Here is a 23,174-nt window from a genome sequence, read left to right on the forward strand (position 1 = left end):
TCAATCCACATGGTCCCATATCTGTGAAGGGATAACAGACAGAGACCAAGCAAGGCCAAAAGCCAAGGAAAGAAACAGTGCTGAAGACTACTGAGATGCAGGGAAACTCAAGAGCAAACAGGTTTACAGGGCAATGGACTCCACTACAGCAACCATGTGAGTGCCCAGCAACCTTTATCAGAGCTATGTGGGGAAAGCTAATATTCACTTTTCTAGGGTGCTTGGCTGTAGAACTCCAGTAATCCATCTGTAGCTGAGATCACCAGAACTTTGTGATTATTATTTATTTATATTATGCTGCCATCTATAGGCCAGGCTCCCACAGTGCAAGCACCATTCAAATAAAGAGGCAGTCCCTGCCCCAGAGAGCTTTCTGTTTCCACTCACATCAGAAATATAATTTGAACAGATCAATGAATAAAATGTCCTGGTTGAGGTCTGTCTAGGTACCAAAAAGTACCAGTGAACTTAATGGAGAAACTAGACTGATCTACACTTCTGAGACCCAGACTGTTGTCCAGTTCCAGAGGCAAAAGACCTTCAAGAGGTCTCATGTTTTCTGCAATTGCAGTGGAGGTTCCTTGGCTGTCTATCAAGTCTGAAGTGCCCTCTGGGCCAGCAGCTGACTAGGAGGACTTCAGCTCTCCGATTTCCTCTTTTTCCAGATCTTTTATGTGAACTGTCTTGGGAAAAAAATTCATTTTTATTGCCAGAGAAGCTCTGACTTCTGGTTACTTCCCTGATTTTGGAAGGGATGTAAAGAAACATTCATGCTTCAATCATAAGCAAATCTCTACTGGGAAGTGGTTCCATGTCCCCAGAAGGAATTTCTGGAGGCACATATTGAGAAATCCCATTCAGAGGTTAACCAGACAGATGGTACCAGCAATCCTAGCCACTGGAGATAACTTGCTACAGATGATCACTGCCAGGAAATGGCTGAGGCAGTGAAGATTTTGTTCTTTGTTAAAATCTTTTAACCAGGGTTGTAAAATTGTAGTGAGAGCCATGCCTGCTTTGAGCACTGAACAAGTAATGCTCCTGCATTGGGTTTAAAAGTTTAGAGTAGCCTGGTTGGACACTTGTGGGTGAAGGCATCTGTGCTCAGGAAAAGATTATCCATTTTCCTTGAGAAGTACAGGATTGAGCGGGAAATTTGTCAACTTCTTGGTGACTTGTATCTCTCTGATTAAATACTTCTTTAGTTAGGGAATAGTTCTGAGTAGTCAATAAAGTGCCTAATCAGGCAGTCTTCTTTCTGATTTAAACATCCCCTTTGTGGAACTGGCTTCATGGACAAGATATGAGACTGCCCAATACACAGTATATCCATTAATTCAGAGTGGAATTTTGAGCTTGTGGTCCCATCTCTCAGGTTTTTCAGGCACCATACTAGCATTGTAGTAGATTGCAGATGTCAACCCTGAAGTCATTGCTTGAAACTAATTGCCAGCTTCATTGCCCTTCACAACTCCCCTTCCCCCACCCTCTACTTTTGAGAGTCTCAACCCCCTAACCTGTTAAGATGTTGCACCGTATGCTCCCCATGCCAAGAGGCTTGCATCAGCTATCTGTACTCAAATTTTTTTTTAGCGGGGTACCCTCTCCTTCCTAGTTCACCATTCTAATTACAGGAATGTGTGTTGAAGAATGCAGACATGCCTCTGCATCATGTCTGGTGAGTCATTCCAGATTCTCAGTAGGTGCTTTTGGTTTCATGTGGAGCCTTATCTGTGGTATAATATCTATGTGGAACTAGAAGTCCCAGAAGTTGAAGGCAGAGATGTATCACTGACTGTTGTCTTGCCAAGATCTTTACTCTCAGGATCTGCAACTTCTTAAGAATCTTTTCTGTAATGGGATCTCTGTTCACTCACAGGTGGGAGAGTTTCTGAACTGGCTGGAGTGAGCACTCCATCAGATAGACTATGAATGTGTGTGCTGGGGGGGGGGGGGGGAGAGAAACTGAATGGGAAGGTCTTGTACTGCAAATGAGTTTGTGTGGACAAATGTTAGGCAGTAACATAGCCTTAAGGATATGTAGATGTTAGCATCCACTAGATTCACCTAGAGATATCACATCCTGAATATCCCCAATCTGAAGCAAATACTCACCAGCAACCACACAACACACATCAAAAACACTAACCCAGGAACCAAACCCTGCAACAAACCTTGTTGTCAACTCTGTCCACATATCTATTCAAGGGACACCATCATAGGACCTAACCATATCAGCCACACCATCAGTGATATATGCCATCACATGCCAGCAATGCTCCTCTGCCATGTACATTGGCCAAAACAGACAGTCTCTATGCAAAAGAATAAATGGACACAAATCTGACATCAAGAATTATAACATTCAAAAACCAGTAGGAGAACACTTCAATCTCCCTAGACACTCAATAACAGACTTAAAAGTGGCAATACTTCAACAAAAAAACTTCAAAAACTGACTCCAACGAGAAACTGCAGAACTGGAATTAATTTGCAAACTGGACACCATCAAATTAGGCCTGAATAAAGACTGGGAGTGGATGGGTCACTACAAAAACTAAATTTCCCCCTGCTGATTCTCGCACCTTCTTGTTAACGGTTTGAAATGGGCCACCTTGATTACATTGATTAGCACTACAAAAGTGATTTCCACCCCTTCTTGTCAACTCTTGAGAATAGCCCACTTCCACCTTAATTGAATTGGCTCGTTAGCACTGACCCCCCACTTGGTAAGGCAACTACCATCTTTTCAGATGCTGTATATTTATACCTCTTTACTGTATTTTCCACTCCGTGCATCTGATGAAGTGGGTTTCAGCCCACAAAAGCTTATGCCCAAATAAATGTGTTAGTCTCTATGGTGCCATAAGGACTCCTTGTTGTTTTTGCTGATACAGACTAACACGGCTACCACTCTGAAAAACATCCTGAACGTGACTTTCACCATTCATTTGTTCAGTCGCTGTAGGTCTGGTATTGTTGCTCTTACTCCTCCTCTTATTTTCAGTAGAGTGAACAATATGGACTAAAGTCCTAAGAATTTTTCTGTGAATGAAACGGCTTCTACTGCTCGTGTGTGCAATTTCCTTCTTGATAATTTGGTTTGTCTAGGTCCCTTGCTATCAGATATGAAATGAACATCAGATGGGGTTTAGAAAAAACAATCACAGAAAACTCTCCAGTACCCTCCCCGTCTGTGGTCTAGTGGATCCAGGTATTTCTGCCCTACTTATGCAGACTTTTGGAGCTGAAAAGATGCAGTAGGGATTATTGTTATTTTGGCATGCGTGTTTCCAAGGTTCAAGAGTACTGCTTACTGGAATATGAGGCATCCTTTCTTCAAAATCTCTTAATTCAGTACAGTCAAAAGGAAAGTCTCTGTCTTAACAGATGATTTACAAATTTTTAGAGTCCTCTAATAAGGCTTGCCAGTATTTTCTCCTACTATTTCATCCAGTTTTTTGTTCAGCATTTGACAGCCTGTGAAAATGGATGCACACAAATTTAGTGTTTTTCTGCTGAGTCACAAATGGCATCTGGTTACAGAATTTGATACTTTTATCTAAGCTGCAATTTGCATGGCATCCACTCATGCATCATGCAAAGGAGAATAAATGGGAAGATAGATATATACAGAAGAGAATGAGAGACATTATTTTTCCTCCTGTTTCCTATGTGTAGCCAGATCCTACATGTCTACAGTCTTTACCTGGACTGATTGAAAGGGAATCCTGTAAAGAGAAGACAACTCCAAACAGCACATCTGAATTACAGCCATAAAACCAACTGTTTAATTGAAGCTATTTAAAAAAACATGTGAGGCAGTATAAATGATAAAATTATAATTAGGAAGGAATAGCTAGCACTTTTCAAAAAAGCTTTAAAACAGCAACAGGACATTTTACAAAAAGATTTGTAGGGATAAAGTTTTCAAACTACAAGTATTGTATAAAGGTAACACAGGTATCTTATAAAAGAATACAGCAACAGAGACTAAATGGGGACTCAAGCTCCTCTGAAACTAATAATCTTCTGGTGGTCTTGGTTAAAATGTATGTTCAAAAACTATTTTAACAATGACTAAATATTTCAAATTTTAATTTACAGCTCCCCGGTGTAGGCATCACACTATACACATCTTCCAAGCACATTGGCAATACATTTCCATTTAACCATGAGTAGTATCATCTTCCACAAAGTCTTTGGCCATCTCTGCTGTGATCACATCAATATGACTAACCTAATGGGGGGAAAAAATATATATATATATATTAAAAGTAACGTCTTCTAGATAGTGAAGGCCTCACTTTGAGAAAGTGCCAAATGAGACCAAGCGATGGGACTATAATAGTGTCAATTGAGGTGAATGGCTCTAGAACACTGGAAGATTGGGATTCTGTGAACTGCAGGTTTTACCTCCTTTTCAAAAAAGAGACTGATGACAACAGTCAGAACTGGTACTCTTCAAGCCCAGACACCGACAGCTCAAATGCATCTCTCTTGTGAATGTATTACAGACATACAACAAATGAATCCTTGCTATTTTAATCATGATTCTGTCATGCAGGAAGTGGAGACTTCCAACCATGCTGCATAGTCCCAAATCAAGTAGTGGCTATGTGATGTGGACACAGATCCACTAGACACTAAGTAGCCTAAGGTCACTGTCTACCACTTGTGACTCTAAACAAAACTGAAAATTTAATTTTCCACCCCACCGGGTTAACTTAGTCTTACCTAATGTTCAATATCAGCAACATAATTTTATGTTATATTTATTCATAGACATATTTAAAAAAAATATTTACCTTGTTTCTGAATTTTACACCATAGAACTTATCTGCTGACTCAAGCAGTTCAGGCCTAAAAGTTGTTGTAATAAACTGGGCATGTTCAGCTAGTTCCATAATCATATCTGAAAAATAAGGACTCCTTAAGCCAGTTATCTTTTCAATAAACAGGCCACAATTCTTACTAAGAGGCAAACAACAGCTGCTCTTTTCTTGATAAACAAGAGTGTCAGATTTGTATTAGATTTTACATAGTAACATCAATTATGTGTTATAAGAAATAATACCATTTGGTGTACCAATGAATTGACCGTTTACGACGGGAGTTTGATTTAGTAAGCATTCATCCCATTCAGTCATAAGATGCGCATGGTGCAAAAAGTTGGATTCAGAAAAATCTGTTTTTTACAAGTAATTTGCCAATTTCAGAACCAGAGTAAAACTTTTCCCCAATTGTAATCTTTTAAGCAGATCTTTTAGAAATTGTATGCTATACATAGACATTTCCTAAAATTAATTTTGCAGTGACTTTTTGAAGATAACACAGCCAAAGAAATACAATTTATATTCTGTATTCACTGCATGCTATCATGTACATGGAAACAACATATGTCCCTTTACTATGAAAAAAAAATATTTGTTTTGAATATGAAATAAACAAACATTTTTAGCCAGATTATTCTTTATTGAGGAAGAAACAAATAAAACCTTTACCTGAAACAGCCTTTCTGTGCTGAGCATCCAGAGCTTGGTCAATTTCATCAAACAGGTAAAAAGGAGCTGGATCACATTTCTGGATAGCAAAAATCAGGGCTAGGGCCACCAAGGACTTCTGTCCACCTGAAAGTTGCTGCATTTCTCTCATTTCACCCTGTTTTCCTGTAAACGACACCTAAGAACATGCCATAAAAGAAGTTAACTCTACCGTATTAGGACATCAAATATTGCTGTATGGTGTTTGAATTTAATTATTCATTATAACTGCAGTTTCTAGAGCTAATTTTTAGAAATACAATTACTGGTCTACTAAAAGAGTACCACAAATATTGAAATGCAAAGATTTTCTTTACCCTAATCCCAACTCCAGTGAACTGGTCTACAGATGGCACACTGCTCTGAGATCCAGATCCCCTCTCACTTTCAGCACTGCCTTCACCCTCATCCTGGGATTGACTGCCCTCCACATCTCCTTTCTTCATCACTAGTGTGGCTTTGCCACCAGGTACTAACTTCTGGAACACCTCACTGAAGTTTTTTGACACCTTGGAAAACAAAAAAAGTCAATGTCAATTCAGGTTCATCTATATGCAAATAGATACAGTCTAATCTGAAAAGCAGATTAGAACAGCTATTTTTACATATTATGACAATACATTATCCTTAAAGAACAGAGATATGCTTGAATACTATAATCCATAGCATTTACTGTAGAAATCCAGTAAACAAGAAAAATTGGCTTTTTAAAGTTTTTCATTCTTTTTGGAAGGTCTATGGAAAGGGACAAGACTCCTAATATTGTAAGACAGTAATTTACATAGGATAAACTTGCGGCTTCCCCAGGGCATGATCCAAAGCCCAGTGAAGCCAATGGAAACTAATGGATGTCAATGGGCTTTAGAGTAGGCCCAAATTAAACAGGGTCTGGGAGTGCTGCAGAGAGAGTTCACCTTGCATTGTATGCAAAGTATGCCCTCACACCCTTGGCCAATATTAGGAGCAGCTTTGATGAGTTCCAAAAAGAACCTTACCCAGTTCTAAGGTGAATTCTGAAGGTAAAGGGTTTAAACTAGGGGATTCTCTATAGATGGCTCTTATTTGTAGTACATAATGAGGAGTATGAGCCAAAAAGAAAAAGGTGTTTTAAAGTGCTTTGAAAATCTTACTGGCTCTTAACACACTCAAGCACTGATCTGTTCCATCCTACAGAGTTACAGCATTGCAAAACTAATTTTCTTCTGACTTCATAGTCTATCTAACGGTTTCCAGTGTTACCTGTTTGAAAGTAAGTTGGATAGCTTCATATTTTCTGAGTTCAAGGACATTCATCAGCTCCATAATAGATTTGTAGCCCCTGTCCAGCTCCTCCTGTCTTTTTATCAGCTTCTCCTTCTGCTCTGAGAAGTTAACAAACTGGTCTAAAGCTTTTTTATTGACATGGCTGTATTTTTTCAGCTCTGTGTTGCACTGCTCCAGCTTACGGAATAACTGAGGAAAAACAACACATCAAGATGACTTTGGGTTCTGTTCAAGTTTGACATTCAAGATGTGTGGCGCTACACCCCCAAGCACACTTGTTACCTGTTTTAAACTCAATGTCTGATATTTTTCAAAGGCCTCCTGTGGAAGTGAGCCCAATTCCCTGATTTTCTTCATGCATTCCTCCTTCTTCTTGAGAAGCATGCCTTGCCGATTGGTCATTTTTTCAAGTTCTTTTGTGTCATGGTTAATTGCATCCATGTGTTCCTTCTCCATGTTCTTCCAGCGTTCCATACTTTTTTGAAGGTCTTTAATCCCTGCTTCTGTTTTGTCAATTGAGTTATCCAGATCTGAGATGAGAAAAAACAAAGTGGGATATGCCTGTGCAAAATTAGCAATTATCCAGCCACTGACGTATTAAAAAAATAATCAGAAAGCCCACAGAGTAAACATGTTTTTTTGTTGTTGGTTTGTTTTTTGAATATAAAACTTACCCATGAGGTTAAAAAGCTGAAAAGAGAAAAAAGTTTCATGGGTATTTTATATAATTAAAAATCACATTGAAGAAAGTATATAGAATTCTTAGTCAAAATGAACACACTATGGGACTACTTCTTACATTAAAGAAACTCTAGTGTAAGGCTGTGCTAAACTTGGTTATTTGGCTTCACAAGGATTAATGGGGGGAAAAAATCTTCAATTTTGAGACTTTGGGGTTTAACAAACCCAAAATCTTGGGGTGAAAGCAGATTAAATCAATGAATTCTGCAAGAAAACCACTGAGATCTGTAACTGTTACATGACTTCATGCAAAACCCTAAAACAGACCAGGTTTGCCTGAAACTGAGGTCATGATCACAAACCTTAAAGAGGCACATAGTGTAAGTCAGGACCTAGGTTAGACCCTTGAATCATACAAGTGCAGTATCCTGTCTAACACTGGCTAATATTATATAGTTTAGGAGAACATGTCAAGACTCCATAAACAATTATGCAAGAATGTGCCCATAAGGAAGGTTTCTTCCCAACTCCCAGGAGTTGGTGGCTGACTTGTCTTTAAGTCTGACAGCTGATATCTCCTTCACAATTACTTACTAGGATTAAAATATACACATTTTTATCCTTTATTGACTACAACAAAATTATTTGCTTCAGTAATATTTTGTTAAATGAGTTCCCCAGGTTAATTATATATTGTGTAAAAATGTTCTTTTATCAGTTTGAAATTTGTTTCAATGTTATTTGTTGCCTCTTAATCTCTGGTTATGCTCAATTCTTTAACCAAAATGAATACCATTGTGATATTACACCCCATATTCTTCATAGAAATATAGTTATGGCATCTTCATATCATAACTAAGATATATTTTATGCAAGGTGGCTCATGTAAGGTATCACTAGAAAGGTTATGATTTAATGAATGTGATTATCCAATTTGTATGCCTGTATCATTTCTGTATCTAAAGTTAGGAATATTGACTATATAACAATTACAAGTGTGTGTACTTGGGGGAAAACACCCACCAAACAGTAGGCAATCATCCTGAATGACCCATTTAAGAAAGACAATAGAACTCTGAAGATCCTAATCTCCCACCTTCTTGAGATGCTTCCTGGGATGCTGCATTGTCACCTGACCTTGTTGTGTCAATGTCACCTGATGAAAAATACCCCCTTGGACACTGCTGGTACTTTTCCACTGTAGGGGATGGGGATCAAACAGAGGATTCCCCCCTTTGTAAATCCTTTTTAAGGGCTCGAAAGGGGGTTGATCTGGACTCTCCTTCATTGCCTACCCAAGAAGACAGACTGCTGAAAGTACCTGAGGGGAAAGGCAGGGGAGAGTCCAGACAGAGACAGGGGTCCAGTCTGTAAGAAAAGGTAACGAACTCTAAGCTACAGAAACTCTGCATCCTGCCTAATGCAACATTTAGGGTGAGAAATTGCATTTTGTAACCTGTTTCTTTAGTGAATCAAGCTTGTTTTGTTTTATTTGCTTAATAATTTGCTTTGTTCTGTTTGCTATCCCTTATATTCACTTAATTTTTTTTTTATTATTAGACCCAGTTTGTGTGATTTGGGGGGGAGGGGCAACAAGCTGTGCATACCTCTCTTCACATTGAGGGAGAGGGTAAATTTTTTATGAGCTTGCGCTGTGCAGATTTTTCTATACAGCGCAAGACAGTATTATTTTGCTGCAAGAGGCCAGAGAGCCTAATTCAGCAAAACAGGGAGAGGGAATCCAGGCCAGTGGAGCAGAAGGGGCATCTCAAAAGGGGGTGGGGGGAGAGTCCAACCCATTAAACACATTTATAAAGTCCTGTAAAGTGTAGAGTATTTTCATTCCAAGAATCAGTATTACCAACCATCTGATCGTGCCAGGGTATCCTTCACTCGTTTATTGATGGCCTCGAGTTCTGATGTTGTGGCAGTAAGAACCGTGCCCCCTTCTGTCTCTCGTAGCTCATTCAACTCCTATGGGACAAAAAATAAACAGTAAGAATAACCATAGCAGGAAATCAAAGTATAAGCCCACACTGCAGATGACATGAGTTATTTTCTACTACCCTGGTCAATATGTCTGACTATAGCCATTAAAATTCTTTTCATAGAGGAACAGATTTTGTTTTAAATTAAATCAAAACCCCCAAAAAATCCACATCCAGTGCTATACAGTTCTGTTATAATGTGAACTTGTGTTTAATAATATACACTGTACTTCTGCAAGCTTGGATACACTGTCAGCCACACCTCAAATATGTTCTTAAAAAATTCTGCTTCAATCCTAAAAAAAACCAAAAAACCATAGCTCAGGTTGCATGTTGGATAAACAGATGTAGAAAAGCTATATATAATTATCAGCAGTATATCCGGTGCATATTTAAGAGAAGAATAGTCTGCCAAATCTCTGAAGGTGCAAGGAAAGAATATTTTGCAAAATGGATCTAAAAAAAAATCAATAATCTTACTTGTTCCACTTGGTCTAAGCGTTTTCTGAGATTCTCATTGAGGTACGTCTCTACTCTTGTGATGATGCCTTCCAGTTTAATCCTCTCATTCAAAAGCTGTCTATTTTCCTGAAAGAAAGTAGGAGAGAATCTTAATTGCATCAAACAAAGGCTCCCAGTGAAGGTTCTTATTCTTTGAGGGAAGAAAACTTTGTAGAATACCAAAAAATGATTTACACAATTCCTTACATGCGTGGAGTTATTTTAATATGCAAGAACGTTTTTAATATTTAATATTTGTACAGTTGTCTAGAATCAAAACAGAGCAAACACAACCCAACTTTTACACTATTAAACATGGAAGGCTATTTGAAACTTTAGCCTTGTCCAACTCTTTACCAAGACCAAAACAGTTCAAATATTTTATGTCCTTAAATCGTAATGTTCCTTCAACTGACCCAGATGAAACAAAAACTGAGTTGGTTTGTTTATTTCATAGCACAGTTCTGTCTCCCCACACCCCACAGGGTTTGCTGAAGGAGATGCTGCCTGTTTCAAAACCAAAGCATGGGAACGAGTCAATGTTAACATGACTACTGCATAATAAAAGGTCTTATTGAAAAGCAAAATACACCTAAGTTAAAGAAAAAGTCTAGACAGTATCTGAAAAAAGCATAAATATAGAACATACAAATATATAGCAGAGACAGTAATTAAACAAAACATCTCCCTCATACTGTACAAAGATCACAGAACTACATAGCTGTGGATTATCAATGACATCTCACTTTTCCTACATAAGAAAAAAATTTCAATTAAAAGAATGTCTTCTCAGTAAGAAATTTTCCACGTTTAGTGTCATGACATCTTTCCTCTTAATTCTCCTTACTTGTTGCAGTTGTCGAATCTCATCATTTAGTGCATCCACTCGTTTCTGATCATCTAGGCTGAGCTGAGACAGCAAGTCCGTTCCCAGTTCTGCTTTTAATGATTCTCGAGTTGATTCCATGGCATGTAAACTTGCCTCCAAGCTTTGCAAGCTGCGTTGCTAAAGAACAGATTATTGTATTAAATTGGTTCATCATTCAAATAAAACTGCAGGCTTCTCTAAACTTGTCTTTTTCTACTTAGATTCATAGATACTAAGGTCAGAAGGGACCACTCTGATCATCTAGTCCGACCTCCTGCACAGCGCAGGCCACAGAATGTCACCCACCACTCCTATGAAAAACCTCACCCATGTCTGAGCTATTGAAGTCCTCAAATCATGGTTCAAAACTTCAAGGAGCAGAGAAGCCTCCCTCCAGTCAACCATGCCCCATGCTACAGAGGAAGGCAAAAAAAAAACCTCCAGGGCCCCTCCAATCCGCCCTGGAGGAAAACTCCCCCCCCGACCCCAAACATGGCAATCAGCCAAACCCTGAGCACATGGGCAAGATTCACCAGCCAGATACCCAGGAAAGAATTTTCTATAGTAAATCAGATCCCATCCATCTAATATCCCATCTCAGGGGATTTGGCCTATTTATCCTGAATATTTAAAGATCAATTACTTACCAAAATCCCATTATCCCATCATACCATCTCCTCCATAAACTTATCGAGTAGAATCTTAAAACCAGATAGATCTTTTGCCCCCACTACTTCCCTTGGAAGGTTATTCCAAAACTTCACTCCTCTGATGGTTAAAAACCTTCGTCTGATTTCAAGTCTAAACTTCCTGGTGGCCAGTTTATACCCATTTGTTCTTGTGTCCACATTGGTGCTGAGCTTAAATAATTCCTCTCCCTCTCCTATATTTATCCCTCTGATATATTTATAGAGAGCAATCATATCTCCCCTCAACCTTCTCTTACTTAGGCTAAACAAGCCAAGCTCCTTAAGTCTCCTTTCATAAGACAAGTTTTCCATTCCTCGGATCATCCTAGTAGCCCTTCTCTGTACCTGCTCCAGTTTGAATTCATCTTTTTTAAACATGGGAGACCAGAACTGCACACAGTATTCTAGGTGAGGTCTCACCAGTGCCTTGTATACGGTACTAAAACCTCCTTATCCCTACTGGAAATGCCTCTCCTGATGCATCCCAAAACCGCATTAGCTTTTTTCACAGCCATATCACATTGGCAGCTCATAGTCATCCTATGATCAACCAATACTCCAAGGTCCTTCTCCTCTTCCGTTACTTCTAATTGATGCGTCCCCAACTTATAACTAAAATTCTTGTTATTAATCCCTGAATGCATAACCTTACACTTCTCACTATTAAATTTCATCCTATTACTATTACTCCAGTTTACAAGGTCATCCAGATCCTCCTGTATAATATCCCGATCCTTCTCCGAATTGGCAATACCTCCCAGCTTTGTATCATCTGCAAACTTTATTAGCACACTCCCACTTTTTGTGCCAAGGTCAGTAACAAAAAGATTAAATAAGATTGGTCCCAAAACCGATCCCTGAGGAACTCCACTGGTAACCTCCCTCCAACCTGACAGTTCGCCTTTCAGTAGGACCCGTTGCAGTCTCCCCTTTAACCAATTCCTTATCCACCTTCTGATGTTCATATTGATCCCCATCTTCTCCAATTTAACTAATAATTCCCCATGTGGCACGGTATCAAACGCCTTACTGAAATCTAGGTAAATTAGATCCACTGCATTTCCTTTATCTAAAAAATCTGTTACTTTTTCAAAAAAGGAGATTAGGTTGGTTTGGCACGATCTACCTTTTGTAAAACCATGTTGTATTTTGTCCCATTTACCATTGACTTCAATGTCCTTAACTAATTTCTCCTTCAAAATTTTTTCCAGGACCTTGCATACTACAGATGTCAAACTAACTGGCCTGTAGTTACCTGGATCACTTTTTTTTCCTTTCTGAAAAATAGGAACTATATTAGCAATTCTCCAATCATTTGGTACTATTCCTGAGTTTACAGATTCATTAAAAATTCTTGCTAATGGGCTTGCAATTTCAGGTGCCAATTCCTTTAATATTCTTGGATGAAGATTATCTGGGCCCCCCGATTTAGTCCCATTAAGCTGTTTCAGTTTCGCTTCTACCTCTGATATGGTAATATCTACCTCTATATCCTCCTTCCCATTTGTCATGCTACCATTATCCCCAAGATCCTCTTTAGCCTTATTAAAGACTGAGGCAAAGTATTTGTTTCGATATTGGGCCATGCCTAGATTATCTTTAACCTCCGCTCCATCCTCAGTGTTAAGCGGCCCCACTTCTTCCTTCTTAGTTTTCTTCTTATTTATATGGCTATAGAACCTTTTACTATTGGTTTTAATTCCCTTTGCAAAGTCCAACTCTACTCGACTTTTAGCCTCTCTGACTTTATCCCTACATCTTCTGACCTCAATTAGGTAGCTTTCCTTGCTGATCCCTCCCATCTTCCACTCCCTGTATGCTTTCTGCTTCTTCATAATCACCTCTCTAAGATGCTTGCTCATCCAGCTTGGTCTACAACTCCTTCCTATGAATTTTTTCCCCTTTCTTGGGATACAGGCTTCCAATAGCTTCTGCAGTTTTGATTTAAAGTAATCCAAGGCCTCAACTGCCTTTAGATCCATAAGTTCTTCAGTCCAATCCACTTCCCTAACTAATTGCCTTAATTTTTGAAAGTCAGCCCTTTTGAAATCAAAAACCCTAGTTGCAGATTTATTTTTGTTAATCCTTCCATTTAGTTTGAACTGAATTAGCTCATGATCACTTGAGCCAAGATTGTCCCCTACAACCATTTCTTCTATGAGGTCCTCGCTACTCACCAAAATTAAATCTAAAATGGCATCCCCTCTAGTCGGTTCAGCAACTACTTGATGAAGGAATCCATCAGCTATCGCATCTAGGAAAATCTGAGCCCTATTATTATTACTAGCACTGGTTCTCCAGTCTATATCTGGGAAGTTAAAGTCTCCCATGATCACGCAGTTTCCATTAGTATTTACTTTATTAAAGACATTAAAAAGGGCTCTATCCATAACCAAATTAGATCCCGGAGGTCTATAGCACACCCCAAACACTATCGCAGGAGAGGCTTTACTAGTTTTCTTCCCCAATGTAATTTTTGCCCAGACAGACTGTCTTATCCATTGCATCGCTTCTTATTTCTTTACATTCTAACTCATCGTTGATATACACGCTTTACTTGTATGGAGTAAATCCAATGTGGCAGTTTTACAGACAACATGAACAGTCCAGGCAGACCAGTCCAACTTGTTAGCTGTCAGAAATGCCAGACTACCAACTTTTTTTTTATGACACTTCTATCAGCATGCATGCTACAGTCTCCAATGAGAAAATTTTTAATTTTTTAAAAAAGACAGCTTATAGAAAGGAGAAAACTTCTTTTTTAATTGAAAATCATCCCCTTTGATTGCCCCTCCTGAGCCCTGCATGATACTTTCAAACACATGGTTAATTAGTGCACCGTGTGTACCAATTTTTTATTTGTCTATTCAGACTATAAATTCTTTGGAACAGGAAGTACGTCTGCTCAGACAATGATACGATAACAGTTAACTAAGAAGTCACTAACAAGTTCTTACATATGCTATATACCTTTGGCATAAAGGTTTTTTCAGACTGCTGCCTCTTCTCTTTCAACATTTTCATCTCCGACAAGATACTGTCCCGGGAAGCTTTGAATTTTCTCTGTTGGGTCTCAATCTGCTGCATCTGATTCATCAGTTGGTCAATTTCATTATTAATCCATACAGTGGGCTAAGGAAAATTCCAAGTTTTAAATCTAAAAGAGTTACTTTAAACCCACTACTGAAGTTTCTCATTTTTGCTCACTTCCCATCATATCACAGCTTCCATAGATATACAACCAGTCACATGCAGCTGCTCTCAGAGGTCACCACAAAGCCTTCTATTGACCAGAAGAGATTAAATAGGTCAGTTTAGACTCTGTGGTGCTTTATCCCATTTCCTCTCAGATGTCAAATATGTTGCCTCAACAGCACCCCCAAGACAGACATATCAGTAGCAGTTTTATAGCACTGTAATCAATAGGCTCTAGCAACAAATGCAAAGAAAAATTAGTGTGCCTGATTCATTAAGTGCTATTAGAATTAGGCCAAACGTTGATGGGGGACAGATTATCCAACAACTGCCCGTTGTCAAGGTTTCTTGCAACTTCCTCTGAAGCATCTGGTGCTTGCCACTGGTCACAGACTGGACTATATGGACCACAGGCTGATCCAGTATGGCAATTCCTACCTTCCTATGCCTTAGATCACAAGGATGAAATCTTGACCCTACTGAAGTCAATGGGAGCTTTACCAGTTTTAATGGGACCAAGATTTCACTTATGTGTCCACATTACAAATGCTACCATTTGTTAGTCAGAGAGAGAAAGGGAGGGGGTGCCCAAAACAAAAAGACCTTGGAAACATAACTAGACTTTTTGCTCCCAGAAGGGGTCCAAAACTCTGGTCAGGAATTAGGAATACAGTAGAGAATTTTAGCGCTCTTGAACAGGGCCAGTATTAATTCTCCTCTTAAAAAAAACCAAACAAACCAAAAAAACCCCTTTTCTATAAACTGTAGCATGCTAGTCTGGAATCTGATGCTGAAGGCAGGTGTGGGCAGACTGGGAGTCTGCACATCATTAGAAGTGGGAAATACTGAGCATTAGAAAGTTAATCTTGCTAAAGCTTTCGATTCTACCCCAAGTCATTATTTATAGCATTTCCCATAAAACAAAGTTTTTAAAAACTTCAGTGTTGCCAGAGGTGAGACTGACATACAAATGTTATTTACACATGAAAAAATTAAGTCACAATTATTCACTCTGGCCTTAAAAGTCTCACTAATTCCTTCTGAAATCCTCCTTCAATAGCTACAATAGCATCCATGTTGTCAGTCATGTAATCTGAATCAGTTGACATATATTGAGACAGCTTGATAACTCTCTATTCTACATATCAATCAACAATTTGAGAAAGCTATAATTTACCTGCTTATAAAGAAACAGCTGTTCTGTCATGACTAAAGAGGTTTACAAAAAGCTAGTGAAATACAGAGATTTAGAAAACTAACTTCAACTTCTCCCCTTTTCCATATGATATTCTTCTTTTAAAAAGATGTTACTGCTATCCACCTACATATTAGTTTCCTTTCTATTATTTTAGACACGTATTACACATACAACGTTAACAACTGACCTAATTCTATATTTATCTTACGGGTGAACAGAATATATATCTCTGCTAAATAATTACTAAAATAAAAAAAAGACAGCTATCTCAAAAGCTTATTTAGAAGAATCCAATAGATAGCGAAGGAGAGAAATAATTAAGGGTAGCACAATGGAGAAGAAACAGAAGAAATTGAATGAGATTAAGAAAAGACAAATTCAGGCTAACTGTCAGAAAAAGCTTCCAGACCATGACATCTAGCAGACAATAAAACAGTGGGATGTGGTAGAATCCCCGTTACTTTGTGTCATTTAATCCTAAGTGCCCTAACACTAAAAATAACACTGTATGGAACAACCTTGTAGTGACTATGGGATACATCACAAGAGTTAACAGACCCTTCCCAGCTCTAATATCTATGAGCCTCTATATAATATATATATTTTCAACATAGGATTGCTTTTACTTTACAGCACTTTGCTATAGCAATATCCTTTACAATGTTATAATGTTGCTGTAAGAAGCAGAGTTATGAAAACTTCACTCCAAGCACTGAAAATACCGAGGATTCTCAAAACTAGACTAAAATATTTTATTAGAACTACAATATTATGCACACAGCTTACGGTTTCAAGATGTTTTCTGAACATCTCTACTAGATTATAACAATTGTTAAAAAATCAACTTTACTAATTTTTCCCCCTTTTAAATCTCAGGATGCTAGAGCCATACTAATATTTTCTGAAAGGACATCACGCAGCTGACTTTAAGATCTAGTCGCTAGTATCTAATAAATAAACCTTGCTGACATTTTTATAGTATAAAATCATGTTTTAAGACCTAGGGATATTGGTCTCTTTATATTAAAAGTACAGGTATAGTTTATAGAAAGTTAATAAATTGATAATAGAGGACTAAAGCATGTCAGACATGAGCAGTATGTGTTAAAAGTGGTTAAAGGATATTTTCAATGTTTCTGCGCAAGTTTTCATTGAGTTTTGCTTCAAGTTCACCAAGTTCTTCTTCTGCCTTTCTAACATCTTTTTGTAGTTCAAGCCGAGACTTTCTTGTGTCATAATAACCTCCAGTCAGAGCACCACGATGGCTGACTTGATCACCTATGAACAGAATAGAATTAAAATGGTACTTTTGTACTGCACACCATAGGACATGTTGTTCAAAGCAGTTCCTAGAAGCTAATGATTATTCTGCTAATATGTACTTTAAGTACTGTCAATTTCCTAGAGAGATTCCGTGCAATTCTGAGGAGTCATGCACGCATGTAACATTTGCAATTTATTTACAAAATATCACTTTCAAATGTTAAGGCAAAAAAAAAAAATCATTTATTTTTGTAAAGCTTTTAAAAAATGTATTTAATGCCTCAAGACCAGCAGATTCCTAGCATGAGGAACTGCCTTCTCTCAGCATCAAGCAGCTCAATTTCTTTTAACAACTTCTGAAATCACGTAATCCACATGAAAGTCAATTTATACAAACAATGGGGACATCCAAACACCATATCACTACCAGTTTTTCATAATGCATCATGTTAGAGCACATTTCTCAATAGTGGCCAAAACAGACAGACACAATCAAGGCAAACTGGGCTAACCTGAAACAACTGGTGTGTGCTCTATTAAAACACTTCACTCAAAAAAGGAGCAAGATCCAACCTTCTCTTAACATTTGCTGTTACATTGCATCCTTTATACCAAGTTTTCTACCATACCTCCATCTGTAATTGCCGTCCTCGTTGATCAAAACCTTAGTCTGCTTTAGGCCTGACAAATATTATGGTTAACTGTTTTGCCCAAGAATCGTTACTTGTCACTAACTGGGATTCTTAAAGAACTACCTCTGAAGATGCACACTGGATGAAAACAGCAACAATGCTGCTGGACCCAGAATCTTCTATAATGAAATGACTGTTTGGGTCATGCAAGTAACATGTGTGGATCCTAACATTTGGACTCCAGGATATAAAATGGTCTGTGGCCTCAACTGCCCTTAGTTTGTTCTTACACACTGAAAGATTCATTAAAGCACTCTGGAAAAATACAGTAAAAAGTGACACAGTGGATCTGCAGAACACAACACAACAAGAACCAGTTATTGTTAAATAATCTTTCTCTCTCAGAGTGGGTATCTGAGGAACATCTCAAAGGAGAGAGAACCTAGCAGCGTAGCCCATGGGGAGCCACTAAAGAGAAGATTGCTCTCCGAAAAACAGGGAGATATCTCATCAAGACAGACATGTGTCTAGTATAGCAAAGTAGCAAACTGCACTTCGTAGTCATTAAGCGGTACATAAGCATGCCATGGAAGTTGTTTTAAACCTAGTGGAATAAGCTTCTCAATTCCGCAGGAACATCAATACCTGATAAAATTGGATACAAGTCTAATCCATTTTGTATGTCTCTGGGATGAGGAGAAATTCCTACTGATTTGTCACTCAAGTCACAAAAAACCTAGAGGATTTAACATTTAGTTTGTTTCATCTAGCTTACCCAGGTAAATTACCATAGTATCAGGTTTTGCAAAGAACACTAGGAAAGTAATAGACTGGTTTCAATGAACCTCGATCTGCCAAAGACCCTGTTTTTCCATTAAATTCATTATATAATTGTGATACATACCTTCCAAAGTAATACAATCCATAGTGAAAGCTCTGGCCAACTGGGTAGACACCTCCATGCTACGACAAATGAGCGTCTTTCCAAAAACATGTTTGAAGGCTTTGTCAAATCTGGGATTGTATCTCAGTTTACTGATCATAGGAATAGCATCCTAAAAACGTAGCATTCACATCAATAAAGCAGTACATACCAACAATAAGAACAATAAGTTGCACGAACACGTCACACCTAGCCTGAAGCATCCTCTGAGTGCACTGTGCAATTGCCAGTGAAAAATACTTTGAGAACCCTTGGCAACCCAACAAAAAGAACAAAATAAAATAAACCCTCAAATTCACAATAAGAACTTTAGTAATCTTTTGTAATGTAAACATTAGGAACAGGTCATTCCTATTATTGAAAATTAATGAAGCAAATCCGTTTAGAACTGTGCATGCCATCATAATTTACATAAATGCCTGTGATTGTGAACACAAATTACTGTCTCTGTGTATGGCCATGTGTTCTTTAAACTGCTGCACAAACAATTAGGGGATAGGCTTAATACAATTTCCCAGACACACCAAAAAATATTGCACATGCAGGTTAGGCACAAACAATTCTGAAAATCTGAAGGGACTGATTTAAGGTTTGATCTTGCTTTCACTGGAGCAATGACAGGTCTGCCAGTAATTTCAACAGGAACAGGATCAAGTGCTAAGTAGCAACTGAGTGAGTTTAAATGATTTTTGTTACTGTATCTGTCAATTTAGCCTTTTCTGTACAAGGAATAAGATATTGTGGGTGCCACCAGAAACAAATGTATTTCCAAAGTAAATGTGTGTGAAGAATCAGGTTGTTCCTATCAGTATCATTTATGTTTCATTGTTTATGCAAAATTAAATAGAATGTGTAAAAAAATCTACTTGACCTACCTTACCGTAGGAAATCAGTAATTCTTTAACTAGCCTACAATTTCAAATTCAAATAGATATTTACTGTAAGTATAGTATATATTTACTAGTGGAAATATAATGGTCTTAACAAAATTTTCATAGTGGCAATGGAGCACAACTTATTTCAAATATTAAATTTCGCTGTCTTATGCTACGTCATACTATCGTCTTGTCCAGGTCTTGTAAAAAGGCTGCCTTCCAATTTGAGGAAAGTACATTTGACAGCTCTTATAACAATTACCATTTCTATTATGATAACAATGAAATGCTTCCTTTCAATCTCACCTCTCTCTCTTCTTAAATGCATGAAGTTTAACATTACTTTTTTGAATCTGCGAGGTGTTAGAGATTCTTGAAGAAGTGCAATACTGAAAAAAATATTTAGTTGGACATGGCCAGCCTGCAGAAAATGACATTATAGAGTAGCACCAGCAAGAGTACGTAGCATCTATGTGACAAACATGTGACTTATACGTAATCTACTGGGAGAAAAAACAGAAGTCCGTATCAACACAGTGACTCACATTGGTTTCAGGGTAAGCAGTATCTCTAACATCCAGCTTGTTGAGAGGCAGAAAAGTTACTTCTCCAGGAAGGTTCATTTTATTAAACTCCATTAAGATCTTTGTACTGACCTCATCGGAATCCACAATATGATAAAATAACCTAATTTAACAGACCAAAGGAAAAAAACACCAAGATTTTATTATGCCAAAATCATTGATATTTTCTATCCCAAACTCAAATTTCCAAGAACCACTAAACAAAACAAAACCACATTTTATTTTCTCTACAGGTTTTGGCATTACCACACCTTAGAAAATACAAACGGAAAAAATAATGGTCACAGAAATTTTTAGAATAGGAAGATAATTTACACAGTACTAAAATCTGCCGAAACACCATTTAAGTAGTTGGGACAGGGGGGTTTTTTGTACTTTTTTTTAAATAATTAGTCTTATTCAGTTTCATTCAGATGAAGCCACCCAAGAATTTACTAGCATTGGTCACAGGGAAAGCCCAATAAACGTTTGACCTCAGGTCTTTTTTCTCATCAGCTGTGCATACCTGTCTCATATCCCTGCAATAGCAAACCTATTCAGTCTACCTTTCTTCCCTGTAAGAGTTTACACAGAAACACCTTGTCCAAGGTGGGTGGACAAAATTAAAATGCTCTGTTCCACGCAATCAACTTTCAGCCAGGTGCTGAAAGGGAAATAAAAAGCATTTTCCAGGTGGCAGTGGGTGCTATCATCTTTAATCAAAGGGAGTCAAAAAGGGTAATTTTAACTGCTTCTGAGATTAACTCTCTTCCTATTGTTTAGGACATTGAACACAGCATCCCACTACGCTTTAAAAGGGAAAAAAAAATGACAAAAACCACTAGTGCCAATAATTTTTATTAAAATGTGTTTTTGGACTTAAAGAAAATCAGGAAGTTTACAAGAATAAAAACTAGAACAAATTGTGTACGGCTAGGAGATCGTTAGACTTCTTAGAAATGTGGACTTCACCACCACTATTCATGCCTTTGCTACCTCCAGATTGGATCATTGTGACATACTCTCCTTGAGGCTATTAACCACTTGGAAATTTCAGCTGGTACACAGACTGCGGTTAAATGCTTGGTTAAATGCCTACTTAGTGTTCTTTCTGGGAGCATCTCTCAAACTCCTACTCTAAAGACTGCAGTGGCTTCCAATTAATTTCCAAGTACTATTCAAATGATAGCCCGATGGTTTGGAGCCTATGTATCCTACAAGAAAAGGAGTACTTGTGGCACCTTAGAGACTAACAAATTTATTTGAGCATAAGCTTTCGTGAGCTACAGCTCACTTCATCGGATGCATTCAGTGGAAAATACAGTGGGGAGATTTATATACATAGAGAACATGAAACAATGGGTGTTACCATACACACTGTAAGGAGAGTAATCACTTAAGATGAGCTATTACCAGCAGGAGAGCGGGGGGGGGGGGGGGGGGGGGGGAGGGAACCTTTTGTAGTGATAATCAAGGTGGGCTATTTCCAGCAGTTGACAAGAACGTCTGAAGAACAGTGGGGGGTGGGGTGGGGTGGGGGGGGAGAGAAATAACATGGGGAAATAGTTTACTTTGTGTAATGACCCATCCACTCCCAGTCTCTATTCAAGCCTCAGTTAATTGTATCCAGTTTGCAAATTAATTCCAATTCAGCAGTCTCTCGTTGGAGCCTGATTTTGAAGTTTTTTTGTTGAACAATTGCAACTTTTAGGTCTGTAATCGAGTGACCAGAGAGTTTGAAGTGTTCTCCAACTGGTTTTTTAATGTTATGATTCCTGATGTCAGATTTGTGTCCATTTATTCTTGTACATAGACTGTCCAGTTTGACCAATGTACATGGCAGAGGGGCATTGCTGGCACATGATGGCATATATCACATTGGTAGATGCGCAGGTGAACGAGCCTCTGATAGTGTGGCTGGTGTGATTAGGCCCTATGATGGTGTCCCCTGAATAGATATGTGGACAGAGCTGGCAACAGGCTTTGTTGCAAGGATAGGTTCCTGGGTTAGTGGTTCTGTTGTGTGGTTCTGTTGTGTGGTCGCTGGTGAGTATTTGCTTCAGGCTGGGGAGGCTGTCCGTAAGCAAGGACTGGCCTGTCTCCCAAGATCTGTGAGAGTGATGGTTCGTTCTTCAGGATAGGTTGTAGATCCTTGATGATGTGTTGGAGAGGTTTTAGTTGGGGGCTGAAGGTGATGGCTAGTGGCGTTCTGTTATTTTCTTTGTTGGGCCTGTCCTGTAGTAGGTGACTTCTGGGTACTCTTCTGGCTCCGTCAATCTGTTTCTTCACTTCAGCAGCTGGGCGTTGTAGTAATAAGAATGTTTGATAGAGATCTTGTAGGTGTTTGTCTCTGTGTGAGGGGTTGGAGCAAATGCGGTTGTATCGTAGAGCTTGGCTGTAGACAATGGATCATGTGGTGTGGTCTGGATGAAAGCTGAAGGCATGTAGGTAGGAAGAGCGGTCAGTCGGTTTCCGGTATAGGGTGGTGTTTATATACTCAAATAAATTTGTTAGTCTCTAAGGTGCCACAAGTACTCCTTTTCTTTTTGCGAATACAGACTAACACGGCCGCTACTCTTAAACTTGCATATCCTACAGACTATCATTTCTGTAGTACCCTGACATTTACCAGGTTATGTGGGCAAATAACCTCTAGATATTTACACAATGGACTATGGGAAGGACTCAGTAAAGAGCTCTTGAGTCTGGAATTTGCTCTCCTCCCCACAGTTGTGCTCAGTACAGCCCAAGTCTACTGATCTTTTGGGCACACAGCAAGGATTTTCCTAAGGGGACAGGTTGAGAGAAGGAAGGGTGCAATTTGGGTAGTGAGTTTTATTCGGGTAAAGAGCTCTTTTCAGTGTCTTTTTGATACTGTGTGGATTTGATTATTGTACATACATGCAACTAAAGTTGTCAACAGACCCAATGTATACATCAAAAAATAAACCCTCCTATGGCAAGCTTGTGCC

General features: G+C 38.5%; 1 protein-coding gene across 2 annotated transcripts in view; it reads right to left on the reverse strand.

Moving 5' to 3' along the window:
• Positions 1–3,764: 3,764 nt before the first annotated feature.
• The window catches only part of SMC3 (structural maintenance of chromosomes 3), a 47,615-nt gene continuing 28,205 nt past the window's right edge, over positions 3,765–23,174 (reverse strand). For both annotated transcript variants that reach the window (XM_038409698.2, XM_043519435.1), the window contains 13 exons: positions 20,185–20,326; positions 18,726–18,876; positions 17,052–17,204; positions 14,504–14,655; positions 10,824–10,982; positions 9,956–10,063; positions 9,353–9,461; positions 7,089–7,336; positions 6,783–6,995; positions 5,861–6,052; positions 5,505–5,682; positions 4,809–4,915; positions 3,765–4,240 (listed from right to left, as the gene is read on the reverse strand). In XM_038409698.2, coding sequence (XP_038265626.1) covers positions 4,169–4,240; positions 4,809–4,915; positions 5,505–5,682; positions 5,861–6,052; positions 6,783–6,995; positions 7,089–7,336; positions 9,353–9,461; positions 9,956–10,063; positions 10,824–10,982; positions 14,504–14,655; positions 17,052–17,204; positions 18,726–18,876; positions 20,185–20,326 — 1,984 coding nt within the window. In that variant the 3' untranslated portion in view covers positions 3,765–4,168. The remainder of the gene's footprint in view (positions 4,241–4,808; positions 4,916–5,504; positions 5,683–5,860; positions 6,053–6,782; positions 6,996–7,088; positions 7,337–9,352; positions 9,462–9,955; positions 10,064–10,823; positions 10,983–14,503; positions 14,656–17,051; positions 17,205–18,725; positions 18,877–20,184; positions 20,327–23,174) is intronic.

Source organism: Dermochelys coriacea, chromosome 7, assembly GCF_009764565.3.
Source record: "Dermochelys coriacea isolate rDerCor1 chromosome 7, rDerCor1.pri.v4, whole genome shotgun sequence".
In the NCBI taxonomy this organism is placed as follows: Eukaryota; Metazoa; Chordata; order Testudines; family Dermochelyidae; genus Dermochelys; species Dermochelys coriacea.